This window comes from Panthera pardus, unplaced genomic scaffold (assembly GCF_024362965.1).
Source record: "Panthera pardus isolate Hobbes unplaced genomic scaffold, ASM2436296v1 HiC_scaffold_6, whole genome shotgun sequence".
Lineage (NCBI taxonomy): Eukaryota > Metazoa > Chordata > Mammalia > Carnivora > Felidae > Panthera > Panthera pardus.
The window spans coordinates 73,552,418-73,575,588 of record NW_026526991.1 but is presented as its reverse complement, the minus strand read 5'-3'; the positions used below and the strand labels follow the sequence as shown (position 1 = coordinate 73,575,588).

Genomic DNA, 23,171 nt, shown 5'->3' with positions numbered 1-23,171 from the left:
CATTATTCTCCAGAAATTTGTCCTCCATAGGTGATTCACTGCCCTACCTCATCCATCCTTGCTGCCGTGGCATCTATCTAGAGTGAAGCTCAGTTATAACATTTTTTATTTCATCCTGAGTAGCTTTTACTTATTTCATCTCCACAGTAAGAGATTCTAATCTATTTTTGACCCCAGCTAGTATTCTTATTATTGTGATTTTAAATTCCAGTTCAGACATCTTGCTTGTATCTGTGTTGATTAAGTCTGTAGGTGTTGTTTCTTCCTGCTCTTTCTTTTGGGGTGAATTCCTTCGATTCGTCATTTTGAAGGTAGAAAAGGAATTAATAAGGTAAAAAAAAATTAAAATTAAAAAGTTAAAAACAACACACCCACAAAAAAAAAAATCAAATAAATAATGCTAGGTCCTAGGTGTGTTTTGGTCTGGATGTTGAAAGGGGCTTGATAGATTAGAGGAAAAAAGGGAAAAAGAAAAAAGGAAAACGTTTAAAATTTTGAAAAAAAAAATGAATACAATGAAATAGAATGAAATGATGGAATTAAAATAGAATTTGAAAAGTTTACAAAAAAGTAAAAAATATAGTATAAAAAAGAAAAAAAATAGTTTTAATAAAAATTGAAATAAAAATTTTTTCTCTTTCTATATTCAAGAAAAAGAAATTAAAAAGAAAAAAAATGAATAGATGGGCTAGCGAACAGACTGAAATACGATTGAAATTACATTGTTTTCTCCTAGAAGTCAAACAATGAAACACTTGATAGTCTGTAAACTAAGCAGGCGGGGAGACCTGTGTTCTCGAGGGTAGAGTTTGGCCCAGTTGGGCGGGCTTAGTGTGACGGCTCCGTTACCCACTAGATGGCGCTGCTTAGCTTACTGTGGTGGATTGTGGCGCTCGTAGGTGTGTATGCGCATGCGCGGGAGAGGTGAAAATGGCGTCAGTCTCTAGTACGGGAGCTCTATTCTCCCCGATCAGCAATCGCGTACTCATTCTTTGTCTCCAGCTTCAGTCCACTACCTGCTTTTACACTGTTTGTGACCAAGCCGTCAGATTGCCAGGCGGCACCTCCCTCCTTTTATATCAGATGCGGCTGTGTTTCCCCACCCCTCACTTCGGGTGAGGGGACTGCGGTTTTGACCCTTTCTGACCCTCTGCGGGAGGGTCCCATGGAGCAATGACTGGGTGCCGGCCGCACTCAGGAACATTTGCGGGACCATGCTGCTGCCGATGTCCAGAGACTGCGGCTAAGTGCCAGCCCGCCTCAGAAAACTTTCACGCAATTGTGTAGCAGAAGCGTTTCAGGATTATGGAAAATCGCAACACACATCGGGCACCAGGCTTCATTCACCTGTAACAACCTTGGTCCAGCACCAGCGAATGTGGTTGTTTTATGGGGTCTGCTGGGACCCCTAGGGCTGCACAGACTCTACCAGATGTCCTCCCAGCAGGGGAACTGCCTCTCCACGCGTGGCCTGAAGACCTTGCTCTCTGCTCCTGGGGATTCGCCCTTCCCACCAGAGCACCGCCAGGTATTAAGCTGCAGAGTTTCAGACTCTGCACTCCCCCTGTTTATAGAGTCTTAATGGAATTTAAACTCTCTCCTTTCTCCCCTCTCCCTTTTTAGTTCAGTCCCTGTGGCTATTTCCACATTTCTACTTTCTCTCCAGCTGCTTTTGGTGGGGTGGGGGAGTGCTTTTCCCGTATTCTCCCCCTGTCTGTCCTCTCTCAGCATGCAAAAACGGCTCCCTGCATTCCATGGGTTCTCTCTCCTCCAGTTCACTTCTCTGTGCCACGTACCTGCTGAGTTCTGTGATTCAGGTGGTGCAGATTGTTGTGTTAATCCTCAAATCAGTTTTCTAGGTGTGCAGGATGGTTTAGTGATGATCTGGCCGTATTTCATGGATGTGAGATGCAAAAAAACCTTCCATGCTGTTCCATCATCTTGGCTCCTCCCCATAAGTATTTAGAAAATATTTTTGGGGGGACAGTTTAAGTTTAAAAAGGGAACCCTGGAATCTAATTCTGGCAAGAACTATTGATTATATGTGAACTACTTTAAAATGAAAAGTAGCAAAAGTATGAAAAAATCTTGATAATTTTCCTAAATTAAAGGTGAATGTACAGATGTTCAGATGAGAGTAGATTAAAACAGACTTTGCATCTTTATGTAATTCATCACTGTAGATAGCTTAACACCTATGTTGGGAAACCCAATGCTTCTCATCAGCAATATAGTAAATTCTTAAACTGTGTCATCTCAGGAGAAATTGAAATCCTCATTCTGCATCTTCCCAGTGTCCCAGCCTTGGCGCCATTGTTTCCAGTAGCAATTCAGAATATGACTGTTTAAAAGTACACAGGTACTTGGTTCTTCCAATTCTTGAAGGTATTTGGAGTACAGCTTAGTTTTCAAGTGGGAGCCAGGCCTGTAGTCTGAATGCAGTGATTGGTGATCAGCGATAGGTTTTCCCTCTGTGCTGTCCTCTCTCTTCCCCTGGTTTCCAGGGTAACTGGGGAGTCTCTGCTTGGGGGAGTCTTGGCCTAAGACAAAGAGTGGGGAGAGGGAAGCAAGTATCAGCATCTGGGTCGTGGGGGCTACTGCTTGGCCTCCAGAGAATCCACTGTCCCATGGCAGTAGGGCTCAGAAAACCACATTTCATGGACTATCTTATTTGTGTCACTGTGATCGAGGCTTCGTTACATGTATCCATCCCCACTGAGAGGAGGTTGTTATTTTCCACATTTATTTATGAAAATACAAACCAACATGTTGCCGTGTTAGAAGGATTATGAGACAAAACAAATGATCATTGGAGAGAAAAAAAGGAGAGAGAAACCAAGAAACAGACTCTTAACTATAGAGAACAAATTGATGGTTACAGAGGGGATGTGGGTGGGGGGAGGGATTAAAAAGGTAATGGGGGTTAAGGCATGCATTTGTGATGAACACCCGGTGTTAAGTGTTGAATCACTAAATTCCACTCCTGAAACTAATATTAGTTTCTTTACATTTGCTAACTGGAATTTAAATAAAAACTAAAACAAACAAACAAAAGGAAGTATTATGGGAAAATAGAGAATGTGTCCACCCAGCCAGAGTGGAGGATCTGGGAGGATCACACACAGAAAAGCTAATTTTGAAGCAGACCCATTGAAGAGTTTTCTGTTACACTGTTCTGAGTTACATGTTAGCTTGTAACAGCGAGGAGATTTCCTCTTATCAAAACAAAAGTAGAGTTGCAAAGGGCTGTATGAGGGTTTTTATTCTTTGTCTGCAATCAACACATTAAGTGCAACACTATCCATGATTTTAACTGCAAACATACTTAATTTGCTACTATGTTGATCAGTGCAATTGATAAGGTTTGTGATGTTCTCTCCTCCCATGAATTGCCTGTAGCTGCTTGGATAATGTTTTGTGCATCCGAAGAGAGTAAGATTGATCCTGTTGTTGTTTTGAGGGGTGTAGGGTTGGGAGAAGAGAACATTGAGGTTGAGGTTCATCTGATAAAAATTCTGCCTTAGCACAGAATTGCTTTTTCCATGTAACTTTTACGCATTACAATAACCTCTCTCTGATTTCTCATACAATATGGGGTTTTGCTATTCATCTGTTTCGTATCTACTACATCTGAGCTACATGACTGACTGTGGCACATAATGTCTGTGGCACATAATTACATATGGGAAATTGGCATTCAAAACGTTCTAAGGATTGCTGATAATTTCTAGACAGTTCTTTCTTCTTGCAGTAGGGAATTATAAAATAAATGAGATCATTTCAGTTTTATGTCAAGCATGCTTGAGTAAGGCTGGGAGTATCTTCATTTAGCAAGAGGGATTTTATTTCAAAGATAAATACAAGTTTTAGCTACATAAAATAGAATGTCTTCATTGACACATATTTATTTCAAAAGTAAACATAAGTGGTAGCAATATGTAGTAATATCCTAAGTGAACTATTATGTTAAGCTTTTAAGTCAACTCAGTCACATCTTCATTAAATGCTCTCAATTATTTTATACACTTTGGTGTTCCCATAAAGATGATTAGTATGTGTCAGTTACAGTGAAATAAGTAGTCCTTCATCCACTGAATAATGACATTTTACTTTTTACAACCTCCTTTTGGGTTATTCACTGTATATTAAAGTGGTTTTCCAGGTATTGACTTATTTTTTAAATATCAAAATATAAATTATTCAATTGTTTCTTCAAATAATTTTTACACTTTCAAGGTAATGTGAATAGGAGGAAAGAAAATTGACAATTTGAAATACTGACTGAAGATTTTTATAACGTGATTGCACATTATGGAAAAAGTGAAGACATATTCAACTTAAATCTTTAATCATTGGTTGAAGGCCTGTGTGTCAAAAACTTATGGGAAAATCTCCCTTATAAGTCTATATAGAGAGAAGAATTATTTTTTTTTTCCCTTTTGTGCATCAGAATTAATGAAACTGGGGAAGTGAGGAGCATGGGCTCTGGGGCTCATTGTTATCCTGGCTGTCCTGTTCAATCTCTTTTGTGTCAATGTCCTCATTGTAAAAGAGTAAAAAATACTATCACATATAGCTGTGAAAAACGTACTCTCGGATCCTCCTTATCCTCAAACCTAAAAGAACTTTTAGCTGCTTTATATTTGTTAATGGAAGGAAGGTGAGTTTTGAAGTTTGCAGCTGGTATATGGAGACAATATTCTGATTATTCATTCTGTTGAGTTGCTTAAGTGACAGACTGTGGCCTGTGGATCATGTATCGCAGGTATCAGCAGCTGAGAAAGTAGTAACTTGGTATCCCGTCCAACTAACACACTGAGTATTTGTTCTGCCTTTATTCAATGACAGCTAGGAGAAACTGATTTTGTGTGAATCAAAATAATATGAAAACAAATTGACCTTGGCTTCATTTCCAGTAATATGGCAATGATTGGGAGAAGTCCACCTGTTGAAAACTAAAAAGTTTAGATGAAAAGGAAGATCTGACAAGACGGTATGGAATTATCAGTGAGGGTAGGAACACAGCGATGTAAGCAGAGCACCAAAGCTGTCCCCCTCGCTTGGGGGAGCATTTGATGGTCCTAGGGAACTTGAGCTTCAGATGCCTCAGTTTTGAGTGGATTGGAGGGCAGAGAATATATCCCAAAACACCCACACTTAGGACTCAGACGGCTGTTTCCATTAGGCAGGGACACTGAAGGGCTACATCTCCTTGTAAGTGGGAAGCAGGCATAGAACTGCCCCATCATCTCCCACTGTGGGGGACAGCCCAAGAGTTCTCCTTCCTGGGGCTGCAATCCAAATTCTCATCATCCATAGTTTAAGAAAAAAAATCACTCAAACTATTGATTAAATTAAAAAAATGTCTTAAAGTCCTTGAATTGACAAGGAAGATGGCAAAGGCATTTCGATTTATATTTTGATAAATAGATATGTGTTGTCCTTTCTAGAGTAACCACTAAAAGAATAAGGACAGAATGTGTAATTTACAAATTAGTTGAGGAGAAAAAAAGAAATAAAATATTTTTCAATCCAAATGAAGGCAAGAAATGAGTGAACTAGAATCTTAAAAAAGATCAGACAAAAAATATAACCTAGGTGTACAATCCAATGTATCAGTTTTCACATTAAATGTAAATATACTTGATGATCCAAATAAGAAAAGATTTTTCAGACTTGATAAGAAATGAAAATCCATCTGTTCACTATGAGATACAACTAAATTTTAAAAATACATAAATGTTGGGCACCTGGATGGCTCATTCCGTTAAACGTCTGACTTTGGCTCAGGTCATGACCTCCCGGCTCATGAGTTTAAACCCGGGTCGGGCTCTGTGCTGACAGCTTGGAGCCTGGAACCTGCTTCAGATTCTGTGTCGCCCTCTCTCTCTGCCCCTCCCTCGCTCATTTTCTCTCTCTCTCTCTCACTCTCTCCCACTCTCAAAATAAATAAACATTAAAAATAAAAAAATACATAAATGTTGAAAATAAAATAATAGAAATACACACAGACACACAAATGGTAACCAAAATGAAACCAAGGAAGCTATATTAATAGACAAACTAAACACTAAGGCAAATATCATTACTAGAAGTAAAGAGGATCACTTCATGATACAAAGTGTTTAATTCATTTTGAAGATGCAACTTTTAAATATATATGCAAAATATGCATTTGAATTTATATAATCACACATTTTCAAATACATAAAGTAAAATTAGCAAAACTGCACAAAATAACTAGACACATAAGAATGAGAAATTTTAACAAACTTCTCTCAGTAACTGATAGAGCAACTAGACAGAAGAACAAATCAGGACAGAGGTTTGAATAGCACGATGAGCGATTTTGACATGATGGAAATAAAAAGAATATTGCAAACTATATCTTTACCATATGTGTTTTTTTTTCAACCACACAAAGAACATTTATAAAAACTTACCTTAAACTGGCTCACAAGCCATTAATTTAATCATTTAATTTTAAAGGGCTGAGATCATACAAGTTTATTCTCTCACCAGAACGTAATTAAGATAAAAGTCAATTGCGAAAATGTGTCACAGGTTGGCAAGCCAACTCTGATATAGGAATTTGTGCAGGAAGTTTTTCAGGGAGTACTTTACGGGTCCACATATGGATGGGGGGTGGGTAGAAAGGAAGCAGGATGGGGCAGAGGAAGAAGTTGGGTGTGCCACACACATGACAGGACCTCCGTTAACTTCATGAAGAAATTTGTACCCACGTAGACCAGGCATTATGTGGGATGCCTGGAGAGGGCAGAATGAACTTGAGCATGACAACACTCTGAGCAGAGACATCTGTAGGAAAGGGATTAAGACAAGTTGACCAGCTCCCAGCCAACGAGGAAAGGTGTCTTTCAGTTCTGGGTGGCATTGAGCAACATCTATGGGAGATAACCAAAGTCACTATACATCTCTAAAGTAATACAACACATATATCTGTCACCAATTGCTTTGAATGCATTTGTTCATTCCAGTATGATTGGGATGAGGTTTTGTAGGACTTATGGAGCATATGGGACAGAAGACATAAATGAGGATCTAGCAAATGTGGGGGTCGAATTAAAGATTCGTTCCTCAAAGCTGCAACCCCAAAGAAGTAAACTCTCAGGTAAACCAGATCCTACTCATCCCACACGTTTACAGCCCTTCCCTCCAAGTAAAATTGTGTTGATGTTGAGCATAGCAAGGTGGTGATAAAAGAATCAGAGCCATTGTAACTCTGAAGTCATAATAGATTTATAGACCAGATTTACATCACATGTGTTTCCAAAAAATATCAGAAGATTTGCTGCCAAAAGTAGTTCCACCGGTGGTGTTAGGCACCTGGAAGAGGGAAACTGGCATTTTCTCTGAAGGAATATACACTTACTCTATCAGCCAATTAATATAAATAAGTTTTTAAAGACAATAAGCAGTATTATACAGTCCAAATAAACAAAGGCTACAAGAAATAAGACATGAGAGAGAAGATTCAGGATCATCTCAGAGCAGGAGACCAGCTAAAAGTTTAAATATGTGAATAGTGAAACATAAAATCTGAGATAATAACAAATGTGAAAATATATATAGGGTGTAGGAAACTGTAAGTATGACAGGACATTTGGCTTGCAAATTGTCATCTTCTCCTTGTATCTCTGACCATCTTTCCTGTGTATGTGTCTGTGTTCAAATTTCCTCTTCTTTTTTTTTCTTATTTTTTTTTAAATGTTTATTTTTTTTGAGAGAAAGAGAGAGATACAGACAGGGGTGAGTGGGGGAGGGACTGAGAGAGATGGAGACACAGAATCTGAATCAGGTTCCAGGCTCTGAGCTGTCAGCACAGAACCTGACATAGGGCTCGAACTCATGAACCATGAGATCTTGACCTGAGAAGTCAGACGCTTAACCGACTGAACCATGCAGGAGTGCCTCAAATTTCCTCTTCTTATAAGAACACAAGTGATAGTGGGTTAGAGTCTACTTCAATGACCTCATGTTATTTTAATTGCCTCTTTAAAGACCCTATCTCCAACTATAGCTACATTTTGAGGTGCTATAGAATTGAACTTCAACATCTGAATTTTTGAGGGGACGCAATTCAGCTCTTAACACCATCATTTCAAAATGGGGAAGAGGATGAGATGGCAGAGAACATATTGGGGAAAAAGGCTCTGGAAAACATCCATATTCAGAAACAACAGAAAGAGACAGAGACATAGATAGTTTAAAGAAGGAGATGATCAGTGGAATCGAAAGTGGGGGGATAGTCCCTGAGGATCCATCTGGGCTGAATAAAGTAAATGAGCGTGATGAAGCCATTATGTGATGATCATTTAGAGACAGTTTATAGAATGAAAAGCTAACTGAAGTGGGTAGAGAAGAATGTGTAACTATGAAGGCACAATGAGGATGAAAATACAGCCATGAATGTTAAGAAGTAGAAGAAAGCTGGAAAGAAGGAATTGATATAATAACCATGGGGGTAATTGTGCAGGACAAATGATAGGGTGATGTTTAAAAATAGGGCTTTAGGTTGAGCACAGGAAAGCGTTTCAGTGATACTAATGCAGAGAGAAAACATAGATAATAAAACTGTCTGGAATATGACTTACTATGGACCACCTTATCAAGAGAAGGCCAGTGTCCAAATTCTTCTTAAAATTTTACTCAGGAAAGCGGATGCTATAGCTGTATCAATGCCAATATCATATCCTACTCAGAACCCTGACATAATTTTTTACTCTCTTATAAAATCAATATTTGAACATTTGTTCTGGGGCATCTGGGTGGCTCAGTTAGGCATCCAACTCTTTTTTTCAGCTCAGGTCATAATTTCAACAGTTGATGAGTTCGAGACCCACATTGGAAACCTCCAGTGCAGAGCCTGCTTAGGACTCTCTCTCTCCCTTTACCTCTCTGCCCCTCTCCCACTTGTATGCGCTCTCTCTGTCCCTCCCTCAAAATAAATAAATAAACATTAAAAATAAAAAGAAAATCTGTTCTGATATTACCAGTTTCGTCTGCCTGCTAACTATTACTATACACAATTTTGAGGTGTTAAATTGAAGGCGGTAATTTACTATGAAAAATTGTTTATTATCAATATCTGATGTTAAGCACAATGTACGTTAAATAATTATATTAATTTAAATAATATTTATTCAAGAATTTAATTGTATTTTTATTTTTCTTGGTGTGAAACTTCCCTTATAACAACAATTTTCTTTTTTTTTTTTAAATCTTTTTTTTTTTAACGTTTATTTATTTTTGAGACAGAGAGAGATAGAGCATGAACAGGGGAGGGGCAGAGAGAGAGGGAGACACAGAATCGGAAGCAGGCTCCAGGCTCTGAGCCATCAGCCCAGAGCCCGACGCGGGGCTCGAACTCACGGACTCACAGACCGTGAGATCGTGACCTGAGCCGAAGTCGGATGCTTAACCGACTGAGCCACCCAGGCGCCCCAACAATTTTCTTTTTTTTAAAATTTTTTTCAACGTTTTTTATTTATTTTTGGGACAGAGAGAGACAGAGCATGAACGGGGGAGGGGCAGAGAGAGAGGGAGACACAGAATCGGAAACAGCCTCCAGGCTCCGAGCCATCAGCCCAGAGCCTGACGCGGGGCTCGAACTCACAGACCGCGAGATCATGACCTGGCTGAAGTCTGACGCTTAACCGACTGCGACACCCAGGCACCCCAACAATTTTCAAATTTCCAGACACTCAACTTTCCAATATAATATCAGACCATAATATATATGAAAGTAAGGAACTTCTTGTCCCATAATCCAAATAAATGCTGTTTAACATTTTCTGTATTTGCTTCTGGTACAACTGTTAGTTAAAAAAAATAAGCTGTCTTGCCCATACTGATGCTATTGTTCTTTCAACTGTTGACTTTTCCTTTGACAGCATATCATTAAGTGTACGGACACTTAAGCCACATCCTTTTAAATCAAGAAGGAAACATTTGACTATTGTTCTTTTTGGTGGATATGCTTTTGCACTATGTACAGTTGTTATGCAATACATGTTTTAATATTATTAGATGGTTTTATCTGATGGGTATGTTGTTACAAAAGAGTTAAAGTGTTTAATTTCCTTATAAAATACAAGCTAACTAATGAAAAATTCCAGAACTAAAATGAGCCAGCCTCCTGGAAAACTTAATTTCTTTCTAAGAATCCTCTTCAACATTTGCCAAGTTGGTAGTTTTAATTCATTTTAAAACTGTTCTCTTATAGTAATATCAATCATGGATACTTTAAAATTTTAGAAGGCAAAAAAGAAAACCTGCAGTGTAGTCTTGAAAGGAGTGGCTTGGGGAGGACAGAAGCACTAGAATCCAGAAAACGTCATTTGTAGCTGTCACCGCAGAGCCTGAAGGATCCTCTGTCCCCCTCTCTCTGCCCCACCCCAGCTTGCGCTCTCCCAAAAATAAATAAAACTGGGGCGCCTGTGTGGTTCTATCGGTTAAGCATTCGAGTTTGGCTCAGGCCATGATCTCTTGGTCTGTGGGTTCAAGCCCCATGATGGGCTCTGTGCTGACAGCTCAGAGGCTGGAGCCTCCTTCGGATTCTGTCTCTCTGTCTCTCTCTCTCTCTGTCTCTCTCTGTCTCTCTCTCTCTGTCTGTCTTCCCCTACCCAGCTCATGCTCTGTCTCTCTCTCAAAAATCAATAAATATTAAAAAACGTTAAAAAAAACTCATGGAGAGGCAATCAATATGAATCTAGTATATTGGCATTTTATTGTCTTCTTGGCTTTCAGGGACATGGTTTTGGGAGTGCAGACAACACTGACTCCATCTTGTTCATGCCCTCACAATGATCTCCCTGGGGCTACGTGTTCCAGGCCCCTTGGAGATTAATGTGTGCCCTGACCTGAGTGAAGGAAGGCTTGTTCTGATCTTCCCTAAAGTGGCGCACAGAAAACACCACTTTAGATAACTAATAGAGATGACCTGTGCACAGGAGTTCCCATTTTAGATAACTACCTGTTGGCTTCATCCCAATGCCCCTTGCTTTACAAAAACTGTGGATCACGGTCCAAACTGGGCTGAGAATAGCTGCACAACGCTGGGGTTGCCTGCTTCCACTTCAGTAAGTCACCCTGACTGACCCTGTCAATGTATCGAAGCAGCTTGCTTCACTTCTCTGTCTTAAAGTAGTTTCTTAGGGTGGAGGATACTTTACTGTCCCGCCTCCACCTTCTCACAACTATAAACCCAATTTCTTCGGTAGTTATTAACATGATAGTGAAAAAGATCTAGGACTTTGGACTATTTATTTTACTACAGGCAACTGAGCTGGTGAAATGAAACAAAACACAGCTGTTAGGGCATTTTCCCCTTATAATAATTGAGGGTGAATCTGGACTAGAAGTTTCAAATGGTGGTAACTTTTTCCTAACCATCAGTATTTCCCCAGTTTTACTGTACTGTGTCTAACTCAATATATTATATTGAAGTAAATCTCTTTATAAAGGGCTTCAATACTAAAATGTGTTTATCATTATTATTGCCATTATTATTTAATGTAATCTTTATTTTTGACCGCAATAAGTTATTCCTTAAATTACTTATTCAATATTTAGTGAGTACCTAGCATGTTCCAAGCTCTTTTCTAGGCACTGGGACTCTGCAGCCAAGAAAACACATAAAAATCCCTGTCCTAATTGAATTTAAATTCTAGATCAAGCTAGGGTGGCTCAGTCAGTTAAGCATCTGACTTTAGCTCAGTCATGATCTCGTGGTCCATGTATTCAAGCCCCACATCGAACTCTGTGCCAACAGCTCAGAGTCTGGAGCCTGCTTTGGTTTCTATGTCTCCCTCTCTCTCTCTCTCTGTCTCTCTCTCTGCCCTCCCCGCCCCCTCTCAAAAATAAATAAATAAACGTTAAAAAATTCTAGTTCTAAAGACAGACAATAATTAAATGTATTAAACAGATTAATTAAAAATATACATTAGATGGTGGTAAAAGCTATGGAGAAAAATAGAACAGAGAGTAGAGGACAGGTCATGATCTCATGGTGGGGAGATTGAGCCCCTCATGGGGCTCCTTGCTGGGTGTGGAAGCTGCTTAAGATTCTCTCCCCCTCTTCCTCTGCTTCTCCCTTATGCTCTCTCCCCCTCTCTCTCAGAGAAAGAAAGAAAAGAAAGAAAGAAACAGAAAAAAAGAAAGGAAAAGAAGGAAAGAAAGAGAAGGAAAAAAAGGAAAGAAAGGAAAGAAAGGAAAGAAAGAAAGAAAAGAAAGAAAGGAGATTAGAGGGAAGAAGTGCTGTTCGGTGAGGTTTGTAAAGTATTCAGAGAAGGTGTCCATGTGAAGCTGGTTTTTAAAGACTTAAATGAGATGAGGAAGTGATATCTATGGGAAGAATTAGCAATTATATAGGCATATTAAATGACTTAGAAGACATTTAAAAAAGCATTAATTTGTTTTGAAATTAAAATATTTAGTTTTAATAGTATAAAACATTGATGGTGCCAAAGGATTATGTTATGTAACTATCTTTTTGGACATCTGTTTAAAACATATGCAAACTATCCATATTTAAGAACTTTTATATATAGATAGGCTTTAACTCACTAAGGCTAAAGTTTAATCATAACCCTAAAAAAGGTTATTTTGGTGGAAAAATAATTACAGCATGTTGAAGTGGATACTAGCTATTTGCAAAGTATGTCATTAAAATGCAAGTTTTAATGAGGTGAAAGAGCACATTCTGTGGATACCTGAGGAGAGCGTATTCCAGGGAGCAGAGACAGCAAATGCAGACGCTCTGAGGTAGGACTGTCTAGTGAGCAACAGTGACAGCACAGAGGCCTCTGAGCAAAGTGTGACAGCACAGTTTGGAACAGGGAGAGTGAGAGCAAGCAGGCAGGAGGTGAGATCAGCATTGGGGCTGATGGAGTAGGGTCGTGGAGACCATAGTGCTGGTTTTATTTGGTGAGGGGGGGGTGGTCCCTGCAGGGTTTTGAGTAGAAGAATACATAGTATGAGTCAGTTTGCACAGGACCATGCTGGCTGATGTTCTGAGATTATAAAATGAAAACTAGCTGGAAGTCCACGGTAGTAATCTAGGTCAGAGGTGCTGGTGGCCTGAATGAGGGGAAGCAGAGGAGGTGGGTGAGATTTTAGTCTGGGTGTATTTTAAATTGAGAATCAACAGGATTTTCTGATGCAATAGGTGTGCGTGGGAGGGATGGTGAAAGAAAATGAAAATTCAAGAATGGCTATACATTTTGGGGGAGGTAACCCAATTAACTGAGATAAAGAGGACACTGGGAGAAGCACATTTGTGGAAGGAGAGTTTGGAGTTTCATTCTGGGCACATTAAGTGTAGTTGCCTATTAGACACACAGGTGAAGATGTGGAAAATAAGCCTGGAGACAGGGGAATAGTCTAGTCCAGGGCTGGATTTATAAACCTGGAGGTCATGACTATCTGAGTGGTATGTAAATCCATAGAACTTGGGTACAATCACCAAGAGAGTGAAGTGTCTAGAGAAAAAGAAGAGCTCCAAAACTGAGTCTCAAGCCTTCATGTTCAGAAGTGCTGGAAATGAGGAGGATTCAGCAGAGGAGAATGAGAGGGAGCAGCAAAGGAAGAAGGAAAACCATGGAAACTGCAGAAATCAAAGTGTTCTAAGAAGGAAGAATTGATCAACCATGCATCAAATGTTGAGACGTCAATAAAATGAAGACTGACTACTCCCCACTGGATTCACAAAAGATCACCTGTGCTCTTTAGTTTTGTGCCATAATGGAGTGAGAGCTTAATGGGTCATGGGAGAATGAGAAATCAGGAACTGGGGTCAGTGAACACCAGTAACTCTTGTGAAGTCAAACAATTAAGGGGAGAAGAGAAATGGGAAAAGAGCAGGGAGGGAAGTAAATTCAACAACTTTTTTTTAAAAAAATAGCTTCATCAAGATATAGTTCAGATACCATAAAGTTAATTTTTGTTATATTTATTTTTCTTAGTAAGAACAAATAACAGCAAGTATTTATACTGTTGGAATTAATCCAAAAGAGAAAAGAAGCCTTAGTGATGTGGACAGAGGTGAACAAATTACTGGCATTAATGTTCTTGGAGGGAATCCAGTGTGCAAATGGGAGCATTGACCTTCCATGCTGGCACAGAGACTTCTTGTGTATTAACGAGAAGGCAGGCAGAACAGGGTCCAGACACCAGTAGATGGATATACTTGGGGATGGGAGTTTATAGAGTTTCTCCTTTGATGGCTTATATTTGCTCAGTAAAATTGGAAGTAGGGTCATTAACTGAGAGGGAAGATGGAAAGGAGGCATTGGATATAAGAGAAGAGAAGAGAAAATATGAAGAGTGTGAAAGCAAATAGACTAGAAAATATAAGTGCCTGACTATCTTAAGGGCCCATTTGGGGTAATAGATTTAAGAGAGACAATTAGCATGACTATATTTTTGTACTGTCATGTTCATCTGCATGGTTTAGGTAGGGAAAGGAAATGAGTTTAATTTAAACCATGGTTGGGGTTTTGCCAAGAAAGCAAACACAGGGCGGGGTGGGGTGGGGGGACTCAATGGAATTAAGAGCACATGCAAGGGAATGATGATAATAACTCCCTGTAGAATGTAAGCCAAGTATGAGGGTACTTGAATTGTTGAGAGGAGTGAGGATAAATGAAATGAAGCAGGATCAATGGATTGTAGGCCCCAGGAGAACCAGCAGATTCTTGGAATCGCACTACTAGAATGAGTGACCTAGAAAGAGAAGTGGGTGACAAGACATTAGAATGCTTGAAATTGCATTTGACTTTTTCATAATGCATGTTCCACTTGGAATCCTCCGTGATTCTGCATGTCCAGGTTTTATCTACTTTTCTCAGGTTCAGTCCTTAGACTACCCTCTCCATGGAATTTTCCCTGATTCTCACAAGCTAAAAGAATGCCACCTTCCTTCGAGCTTCCATAGAATTTCAGCCGAACTCTGTTTATGGAAAAGTTCCCATCTTGCATGTATTCTTAGTTACCCCAAAGTCTCAAAGTAAGTTTATTCCCTTCTGGTCTATGTAGCCACTGTTGACACATAGCAGAATAATAATGTTATAATGATAATCTGAGAAATGGGCTCTCTAAGACCACATCTCCTTCACAATGCAGTCATGTATGATTAAACAACAAATACATAAATGTCAAAAGGGAAACGTTGCCCCTTAACTATACTTTTTTTTTTCTGTGTTGGAGAAAAATCTTCAATACACAGTCTTTATCTGCAAAGTATTTAAATGGTCAGAGCTGGGGTTTGGACAAAGTCAGCGAAGTCGGTCTTTAGCCCCTCCAACCTGTTACCTCCTCTTCTGTTCTTGGAGTGCGTCCTCTCCACAGCACTCCTAAGTCTATTGTTTGCCCACCCTCAAATCCCTGCCCCATGAAGAAAACTCTGATACTGCACTGATGTCAGATTAAAAAATGCATGGCCTTCAGTAAATGCATTACCTTAAACAGGAGAATGCATTTAAAATATTTAAACCTGTTGAATTCTGTCCTGTTTCAAAATGACTTAAGGAATCACTTAGTAAACTAAGATTTGATGAGGACAGGAAACACATGAATAAAAGCATTCACTCTATATTGGTAAAGCCCCCTGAGAATGCAGGGCTCATTTATTTCCTTCAGGTTAGTTGAGAATGAGTGGATAAAGGGGAAGGAAAGGGATGCTTATCCATAGTTTTCCCCTTTTCCTGGGATTTTTCTGCTTTTCTGGAGAGATTAACTGAGAATTGTTTTCCCTTTGGCTACTGAAATCCTTTTCTTTTTTTATTTTATTTGAGGATAGTGGACACACAATGTTACATTAGTTTCATGTTTACAACCTAGTAATTTGACAAGTTTATACATTATGCTATGTTCCCCACAAATGTACTGAAACCGTTCCTTGACGGTGATTGGGAGCAGATGAGAAACAGAGACATCATCAAAGCTTTGGAGTTGGCCCTTCTATGTTTCAGGTCCACCTTTGATGGTCAGTCATCTCTACCCTGCTCAGCATGGACTAGACCTCAAGACCATGACTTGAACTTCCTCCTCCTACCCTAGAATATCTACATGTATAATTCATGGGTGGTATTTTCTATTTAATTTTATTTTTGTTCTATAACATTCTTTTTCTTTTGTTCTCATTTTCATGTCTTCTAGTTATTTATATACTTTATGATAAAGGTCATGGTAAACATGTAGATCATTGGAATATCATGTGTCCTTGTGAGTAATAAAGCATTACAGTAATAGTAGTGCATTGTATGTCTTAGTATATCTGCTCCTATACTTATACCTATGTGATAATTATATATTTCTGCAAGGAAATACCTAATAATATATTGGTAGGCAAAGAGTTCTTTGTTTCAAGGTAGGTTAATGTTTAAAATACATTTTGTTGTTAAGGGAGAGACAATATGACAATATTGAATCACACTATTTGAGTTTCTTGAGGTATTAAGACTTTTACAATGATTAATAGGGTACAGACAAACGTATACCATTGGCATATTTGGTTTTTAATCCTAGAGCTTTTTGTTCCTGCCTTTGCTGTTTGCACAAGGGTTGCAAGAAGGCATGGTCTGGGTTTGTCATGAGCTGGACCTGATCCAATATAGAAGATGTCACAGAAATAAGACACTAAACTGACTTGAAACGGATTTCATCTTTGGCATGCTATTATATTTATCTTTGCTCTATCATCACTAACTTTACCACACCTAGCCCATGATAAGAGACAGAGGTAATAGTGGGTATAAAACCTACGGTTACAGGGTCCCTCACAGATTTGGTTCTTCAAGATGACTGGTCCCCATTTCTAGGTCCCAAATCACCACCATGAAGTTGATTTTTTTGTATTTGGTTGTGGCCCTTTGTGTCTTCTGCAAAGGTAAGGGACTAATTTAAATAATCATTTCAAATTTGATAGACCCATTTATGCACTTGCTTAAACGTTTAGTGTCAAACTTTTTCTCTATCATAAAATTTTCCTTTACCTCAGTAGGATAATGGTAAGGATAGTAGGATAATAAGAAAACTAGATTTTCATCCTACTCAGACTTAATGAGTTTATTTTAAGGAAATATTAATGAATAGGTTACTCTAGATGCACATGGTATTACTTTTGTTATTTATCTTATCACAGTTTATCTTTTGATGACCCTATCTTGAACTTAAAATCCGCATTTAGACTAAAGACCCACACAGGTAATTGCAGTTTTTACAAATCACCAATTAAAAGGCTGGTTTGTCACAAAAATTTTTTTTGTAGGGAAAATATTTCTTAAACTAACAACTTTTCTGGATATTTCACAAAGTCAGTTAATTAATTTCTAATATTAATCGAAAAGTAGGACATCATTAATTTTGTTAATTAAAAATTGAGCAAAATGGAAAAAAATCTTTAGAAACAAATGTATTTCTTGCTCTTTAGTTCTATTTATAAACAGAGAAGAAAAGCAACAACATCTGAACATAAGGAAAAAAGTTCGGTAAAAGGGAGAAAATTCATTCTGTATCTAAATTTAAAATCTATTTTTTAAATTTGCGAGTAGAGTACTATTTACTTTTCTATGAGAAGCTAGAATGTGGAGGACTATGATTATTTGTTGTGATTAAGAGAAAATATTTTTATCCTTAATCCAACTACCTGGGAAATCATCTGATGGACCATTAGAAAATGACTATTCAAGTAATGGTGACTTTCATAATCTTATATATCAGTTTGTTATATTCTTTGCTTCTACTTTGCATAAATGTGTTTATTTCTTAAATAGCAATGCACAAAACACATTATTTTCAAAGCATTTATTAAATGATATTGTATCACAAAAAATGTTTTAAAAGTATTTAGTGAAGTATATTAAGTTCACTGGAGAATTGGAAAGAATTTCTAAAGTAAATTCTTAAATATCTATGGTGGCTTTAAGAATGATTACGAATATTTAAATAGGATTTCCATAGATTGGTGATTTTTTTTTAATGTTTATTTATTTATTTTGAAAGAGAGAGCGAGCATGTGCATGAGTGGGGAAGATTGTAGAAAGGAAGGGAAAGAGAATCCCAAGCAGGCTCTGCACTGTCAGTGCAAAGCCTGTCCTGGGGCTCAATCTCATGAACCGTGAGATCATGACCTGAGCCGAAATCAAGAGTTGGACATTTAACCAACCGAGCCACCCAGGCACTCTGGTTGTTGTTGTTGTTTTTTTTTTTTTTTAAACAAAAACAAGAGATTATATGTATTAATAAAGCCATGTTGAGATATAAGAAACATAGCTAGAAAACGTTCTGCAGAAATTCCAGGTGCCTTAGTTGAAATGAATTTTTGTTCCTTAGTCAATTAGCTCCATAGTCCAAACAGACTCCCTTTATTTTCTTTACATTATAGAATGGTAAAGACTTCAGGAGTGGAAGTTGGTAAAGGCAGATATTTGGGAGGCATTATGTGTTCAATCAAAAGAAAAAATTACATTGTTTAACCATAACTGTACTAAGAAAAGGAAAAAACAAAACAAAACAAAATAAAACAGTACCCTGGCTAAGTGGAAAAAAACTTTAGTGATATGAAATATAGAACTGACATGAAATAGATATGTATAATCAAGTATTATTTTTTAATGTTTATTTGTTTTCATATTTTTTAAGTTTACTTATTTTGAGAGAGAGCAAGAGACAGTGAGAGTGTGGGGAGGAGCAGAAGGAGACGGACAGAGAGATTGAGAGAGAGAGAGAGAGAGAGAGAGAGAGAGAGAGAGAGAGAATCCCAAGCAGTCTCCCATCGCCAGCACAGAGCCCAATGCAGGACTCGACATGGGGCTTGAACTCAGGAACCATGAGATCATGACCTGAATGGAAATCAAAAGTCGGAGACTCAACCAACTGAACCACCCAGGCGCCCCTATTTATTTATTTTTGAGAAAGAGAGTGAGAGAGTGCAAGCAGGGGAGAGGCAGAAAAAGACGGAAACAGAGAATCCCAAGCAGGCTCTGTGCTGTCAGTACAGAACCAGATGTTGGGCTTGAACCCATGAACTGTGAGATCATGACCGAAGCTGAAATCAAGGGTTGGATGTTTAACCCACTGAGCCACACAGGCACCCTGACCGAGTATTATTTTTCCTGCATTATCCTGTTTTCTCAGTAGAGTAAAATCTATATAATTACTTTTTCTTTCTTGTTCTTTTCTCCTTTTCTTTCTTTTTTTTTTTTTTTCGTCTTTTGTCTAATTCACTGCTTGTGAAGACACTAACCAGAAATATTTAGGGCAAAATCAAATCAGGTGAAATTTCAATCAGAAAATATACTTCAGATTAACAGCAGTAAAAGGCTTTGATAATGTGAAAAAGATATAAAATATTGACTAATATAAATTTGTGGTTTTAATTTATTTGGCCATATGTTTTTCCAGTGAGTTGACATTGAAAACTTAGATTTTTAAGTATGTTGATAGGTAAATAAATTACCTACATTTACATAAGAAAGCTCCAAAATAATAAATTAATGCTGAAAAATAATAATTTTCAGATATAAAAAGTAGATTGCTTGGATTGAACTTAAAAGAATGGAAACAAGAAGAATATTATTTTCTTATAAAAAATATGGTAGGGAGAAGTATAAAATGACCTAATTGTTAATACTTTTTCTTCTTCTTTTTTTAATAGATGGAGAAGCCCTATTTTACAGACAAGAATCAGGTCTGTATCTTCCAGAAATTTATCTTTACTTTGAGACATCAAGGTGTATTCTGAGCCTGCGTCTTTTGGAACATAGGGATTTTTTTTACAGGTTTATTGAGATACAATTGACATATAACACTTCATAAATTTAAGATATACAACATGATTTGATACATGTGTACGTTGTAAAATGATTACCACAATACGGTTATTCAACACCCTTAACATCTCACATAATCACCTTTTTGTGTGTATGTGTGGTGAGAATTTTTAAGATCTATTCTCTTAGCAACTGTCAAGTATACAATACAGTATTACTAACTACAGTTAAAGAGCTATTAATTAGATCCCCAGAACCTATTCATCTTAGAACTAGAAGTCTGCACCCTTTGATAAACATCACCCCATTTGTCCCAACGCCCAATCCCTGGAAGACACCATTTTACTTTGTTTCTGTGAGTTCAATGTTTTTAGATTCCACATATAAATGAGATTATACAGTATTTGTCTTTCTTTGTCTGACTTTTTCCCTTAGCATAATGTCTTAAGGTCCATCCATGTTGTCCCAAATGGCAGAATTTTCTTTTATTATGGTTGAATAGTATTCCATGTGTATATATGCGACACTTTCTTTAGCCATTTGTCTGTCGATGGACACTTAGGTTGTTGGCTATTATCAATGATGTTGGAATGAACATGGTAGTGTCAATACTTCCTTGAGATAGTGATTCCACTTCCTTTTGGATATTTACCCAGAAGTGGAATTTCTGGGTCGTATGGTCATTCTATTTTTATTTTTTAAAAACCTCCATACCATTTACTCTAATAACTGAACCAGTTTACATTCTTGCCATCATAGAAATCAGAAATCAATGTGTTTTGTATAAACTTGATTTGGGAATGAAATACTATGACTCCTTACTCATTTATCTCACATGATTGTAAACTCCTCACGGATAGGATTTTGGTCTATGATTTTTGTTGGGTATTCACAATACTGAGAACAGTAGCTGTAATGAAACAGGTAATTAGATCATACTTGTTTTGAATTAGAAATATAATTTGGGATTGTTTATAGTGTTCGTTCTGCATACAAGAATTTTCCATATGAAAATAACCAACTTTTTGCAAAGTAAAATTTCTGAAATGAACTGCAGATACTCTATCTTTTTACCCAAGAATACAAAGAACTTCTGAACACAGCCTCATCTTTTTGGGGAGACATAAAAGTGAATTCCAATTATCACATTATATATCATGCAATGATGCCCTTGAGATCTAATGCTGTGTGGAAGATAGTTGGGCCCTACCCTAAAGATGGTTTCTAAGTATATGCTTTTGATTTGCCTTTCTGTCTTTCCATTTCTATTGAACATTTAACTCTGTATCTTTTTTTAAAATGTTTATTTATCTTAGAGAGAGAGAGAGAGAGAGAGAGAGTGAGCAAAGGAGGGGCAGAAAAAGAGGGAGACACAGAATCTGAAGCAGGCTCCAGGATCTGAGCTGTCAGCACAGAGCCCCACATGAGGCTCGAACCCACAAGCCATTAGATCATACCCTGAACTGAAGTCTGATGCTTAACCGATTGCGACACCCAGGCACCCCATTAATTCTGTGTCTTGATAGGGTTATTATGTCTGTTTTTTATGCCCAGTTCCAATTTTTATTCCTTGCTTTCAGTCTGTTGGGATGATAATACCATTGATTCAAACTCATTAGTCTTTTTTTTTTTTCAATGTTTATTTATTTATTTTGAGAGAGAGAGAGAACACGAGCAGGAGAGGGGCAGAGAGGGGGAGAAAGAATCTCAAGCAGGCACTGCACTGTCAGTGTGGACCTGATGTGGGGCTGTTCCCAAGAATGGTGAGATCATGACCTGCATCAAAATCAAGAGTCCTGAGCCGCTCAGGCACCCCAAGCTCATTAGTCTTGCATCTGTTTTAAGAGAAAGTGTGCTGAGTGGGGCCCATGGGATTTCTTTCTGATGGGTAAAATTCATGCATGGGTTTTGTAACACCTCTATTTATTGCAAGAGGATTTGGGAATGACTTTTGGACTACAAACTACATTTTAAATAATTAGAATTTTCCAGGTATTTAACCTATATGGAGAATGTTATTGTACAATTTTCTTTCAAAGGATTTATATTAAGTATCTCCAGACCATTTCTTCATAGCCTTTGGCTAAATATGTGTATATGTAGTTGTATGTGTAATTACATACAACTTGGTTTTGGCAACAATTTATCAGAACACGTGGGAAACTCTTTATCTTATAACTGGCTCTGTTTCTGGTTTGACTTAATTTATGCCTTTGTTTCTGGCATAGGTTTGCTGACCATAAGTCCTGGATTTTCTTGGACAGTCCAATTTCTGCACGTTTTTCTTATTTGAATGATGTAGGCAGTTTGGTTTTAGGAAATTTTTGAAGATTATAGAGCATAGAGAAACATAAAAAAAATCTACAATCCATTAAGTACCAAAATTAAAATGTTATACAAAAAATGTGTGTTTTTTTTTTTTTGAGGTTTCTTGAATGTGAATTTATGCAAAATTCTATTGCCATTGTTAAATGTTTTTTTATATTTGAGAGAGACAGAGACAGAGAGAGAGAGAATGAGCAGGGGAGGGCCAGAGAAAGAGGGAGAGAGGATCTGAAGCAAGCTCCGTGCTGACAGCAGATGCCCATTGCAGGGCTTGAACCCATGAACCGTGAGATCATGACCCGAGCTGAAGTCCAATGCTTAACCAACTGAGCCACCCAGGCACTCCACCATTGTTAAATGTTTTATTTCACATAATTTTTGAAAAAAATCTCTGGGAAACCAGTGCTTTTATGTATATGATAAAAATAGGTTTATCTTTAAATATAACATAATATGTGTACTTCTATGTAAATTGTCATTCATTATACTCACTCTTATTGTGAGTTTTTGACTCAGTTATACTATAACTTGACAAGCTTGCAAATTTGCATGCCATTTACTTAAATATGAAGAAAATTCACCTTGATGATAAGAAATCATTCGTAAGTAGCATGTACATGACTTTTATATTCAGTGGTACAATAGAAATTGTAGAATTTTATTCAAATTAACTAGTTATATCCAGTATTTTTGAAAAAAATCTTTTAACTAAAACTTCTGAATTTCACAACAGAATAGTAATTAATGCTTTACACCTTTTCAGCCATCCCAGAATTATTGTTTGTTTGTTTGTTTGTTTGTTTGTTTTTGCTATGCTCTAATTCCTCCAACTAGGCTGTATTTTAAACCGGCTGGAGGACCAGTGGAGACTTTACCCTTTATGGGGGTGTTCTGGAGGGGTATAAATACACCAGGGTCAATGGATAATTACTATATTCACGCCTGAGCATTGAATTCAGTGAGAATATCTGTGGGAACACTTCCCAAGGACAAGAAATGGCTGTAATCAAAATTCACTTTCTGTTGGCAAATCTGTCAGAGAAACTACTAATG

General features: G+C 37.7%; 1 protein-coding gene across 1 annotated transcript in view; it reads left to right on the top strand.

Moving 5' to 3' along the window:
- The first annotated feature begins 930 nt into the window (after positions 1–930).
- The window catches only part of LOC128774992 (mucin-19-like), a 35,211-nt gene continuing 12,970 nt past the window's right edge, over positions 931–23,171 (top strand). Inside the window, exons 1-2 of the mRNA XM_053895343.1 lie at positions 931–1,115; positions 6,999–7,132. Coding sequence (XP_053751318.1) covers positions 931–1,115; positions 6,999–7,132 — 319 coding nt within the window. The remainder of the gene's footprint in view (positions 1,116–6,998; positions 7,133–23,171) is intronic.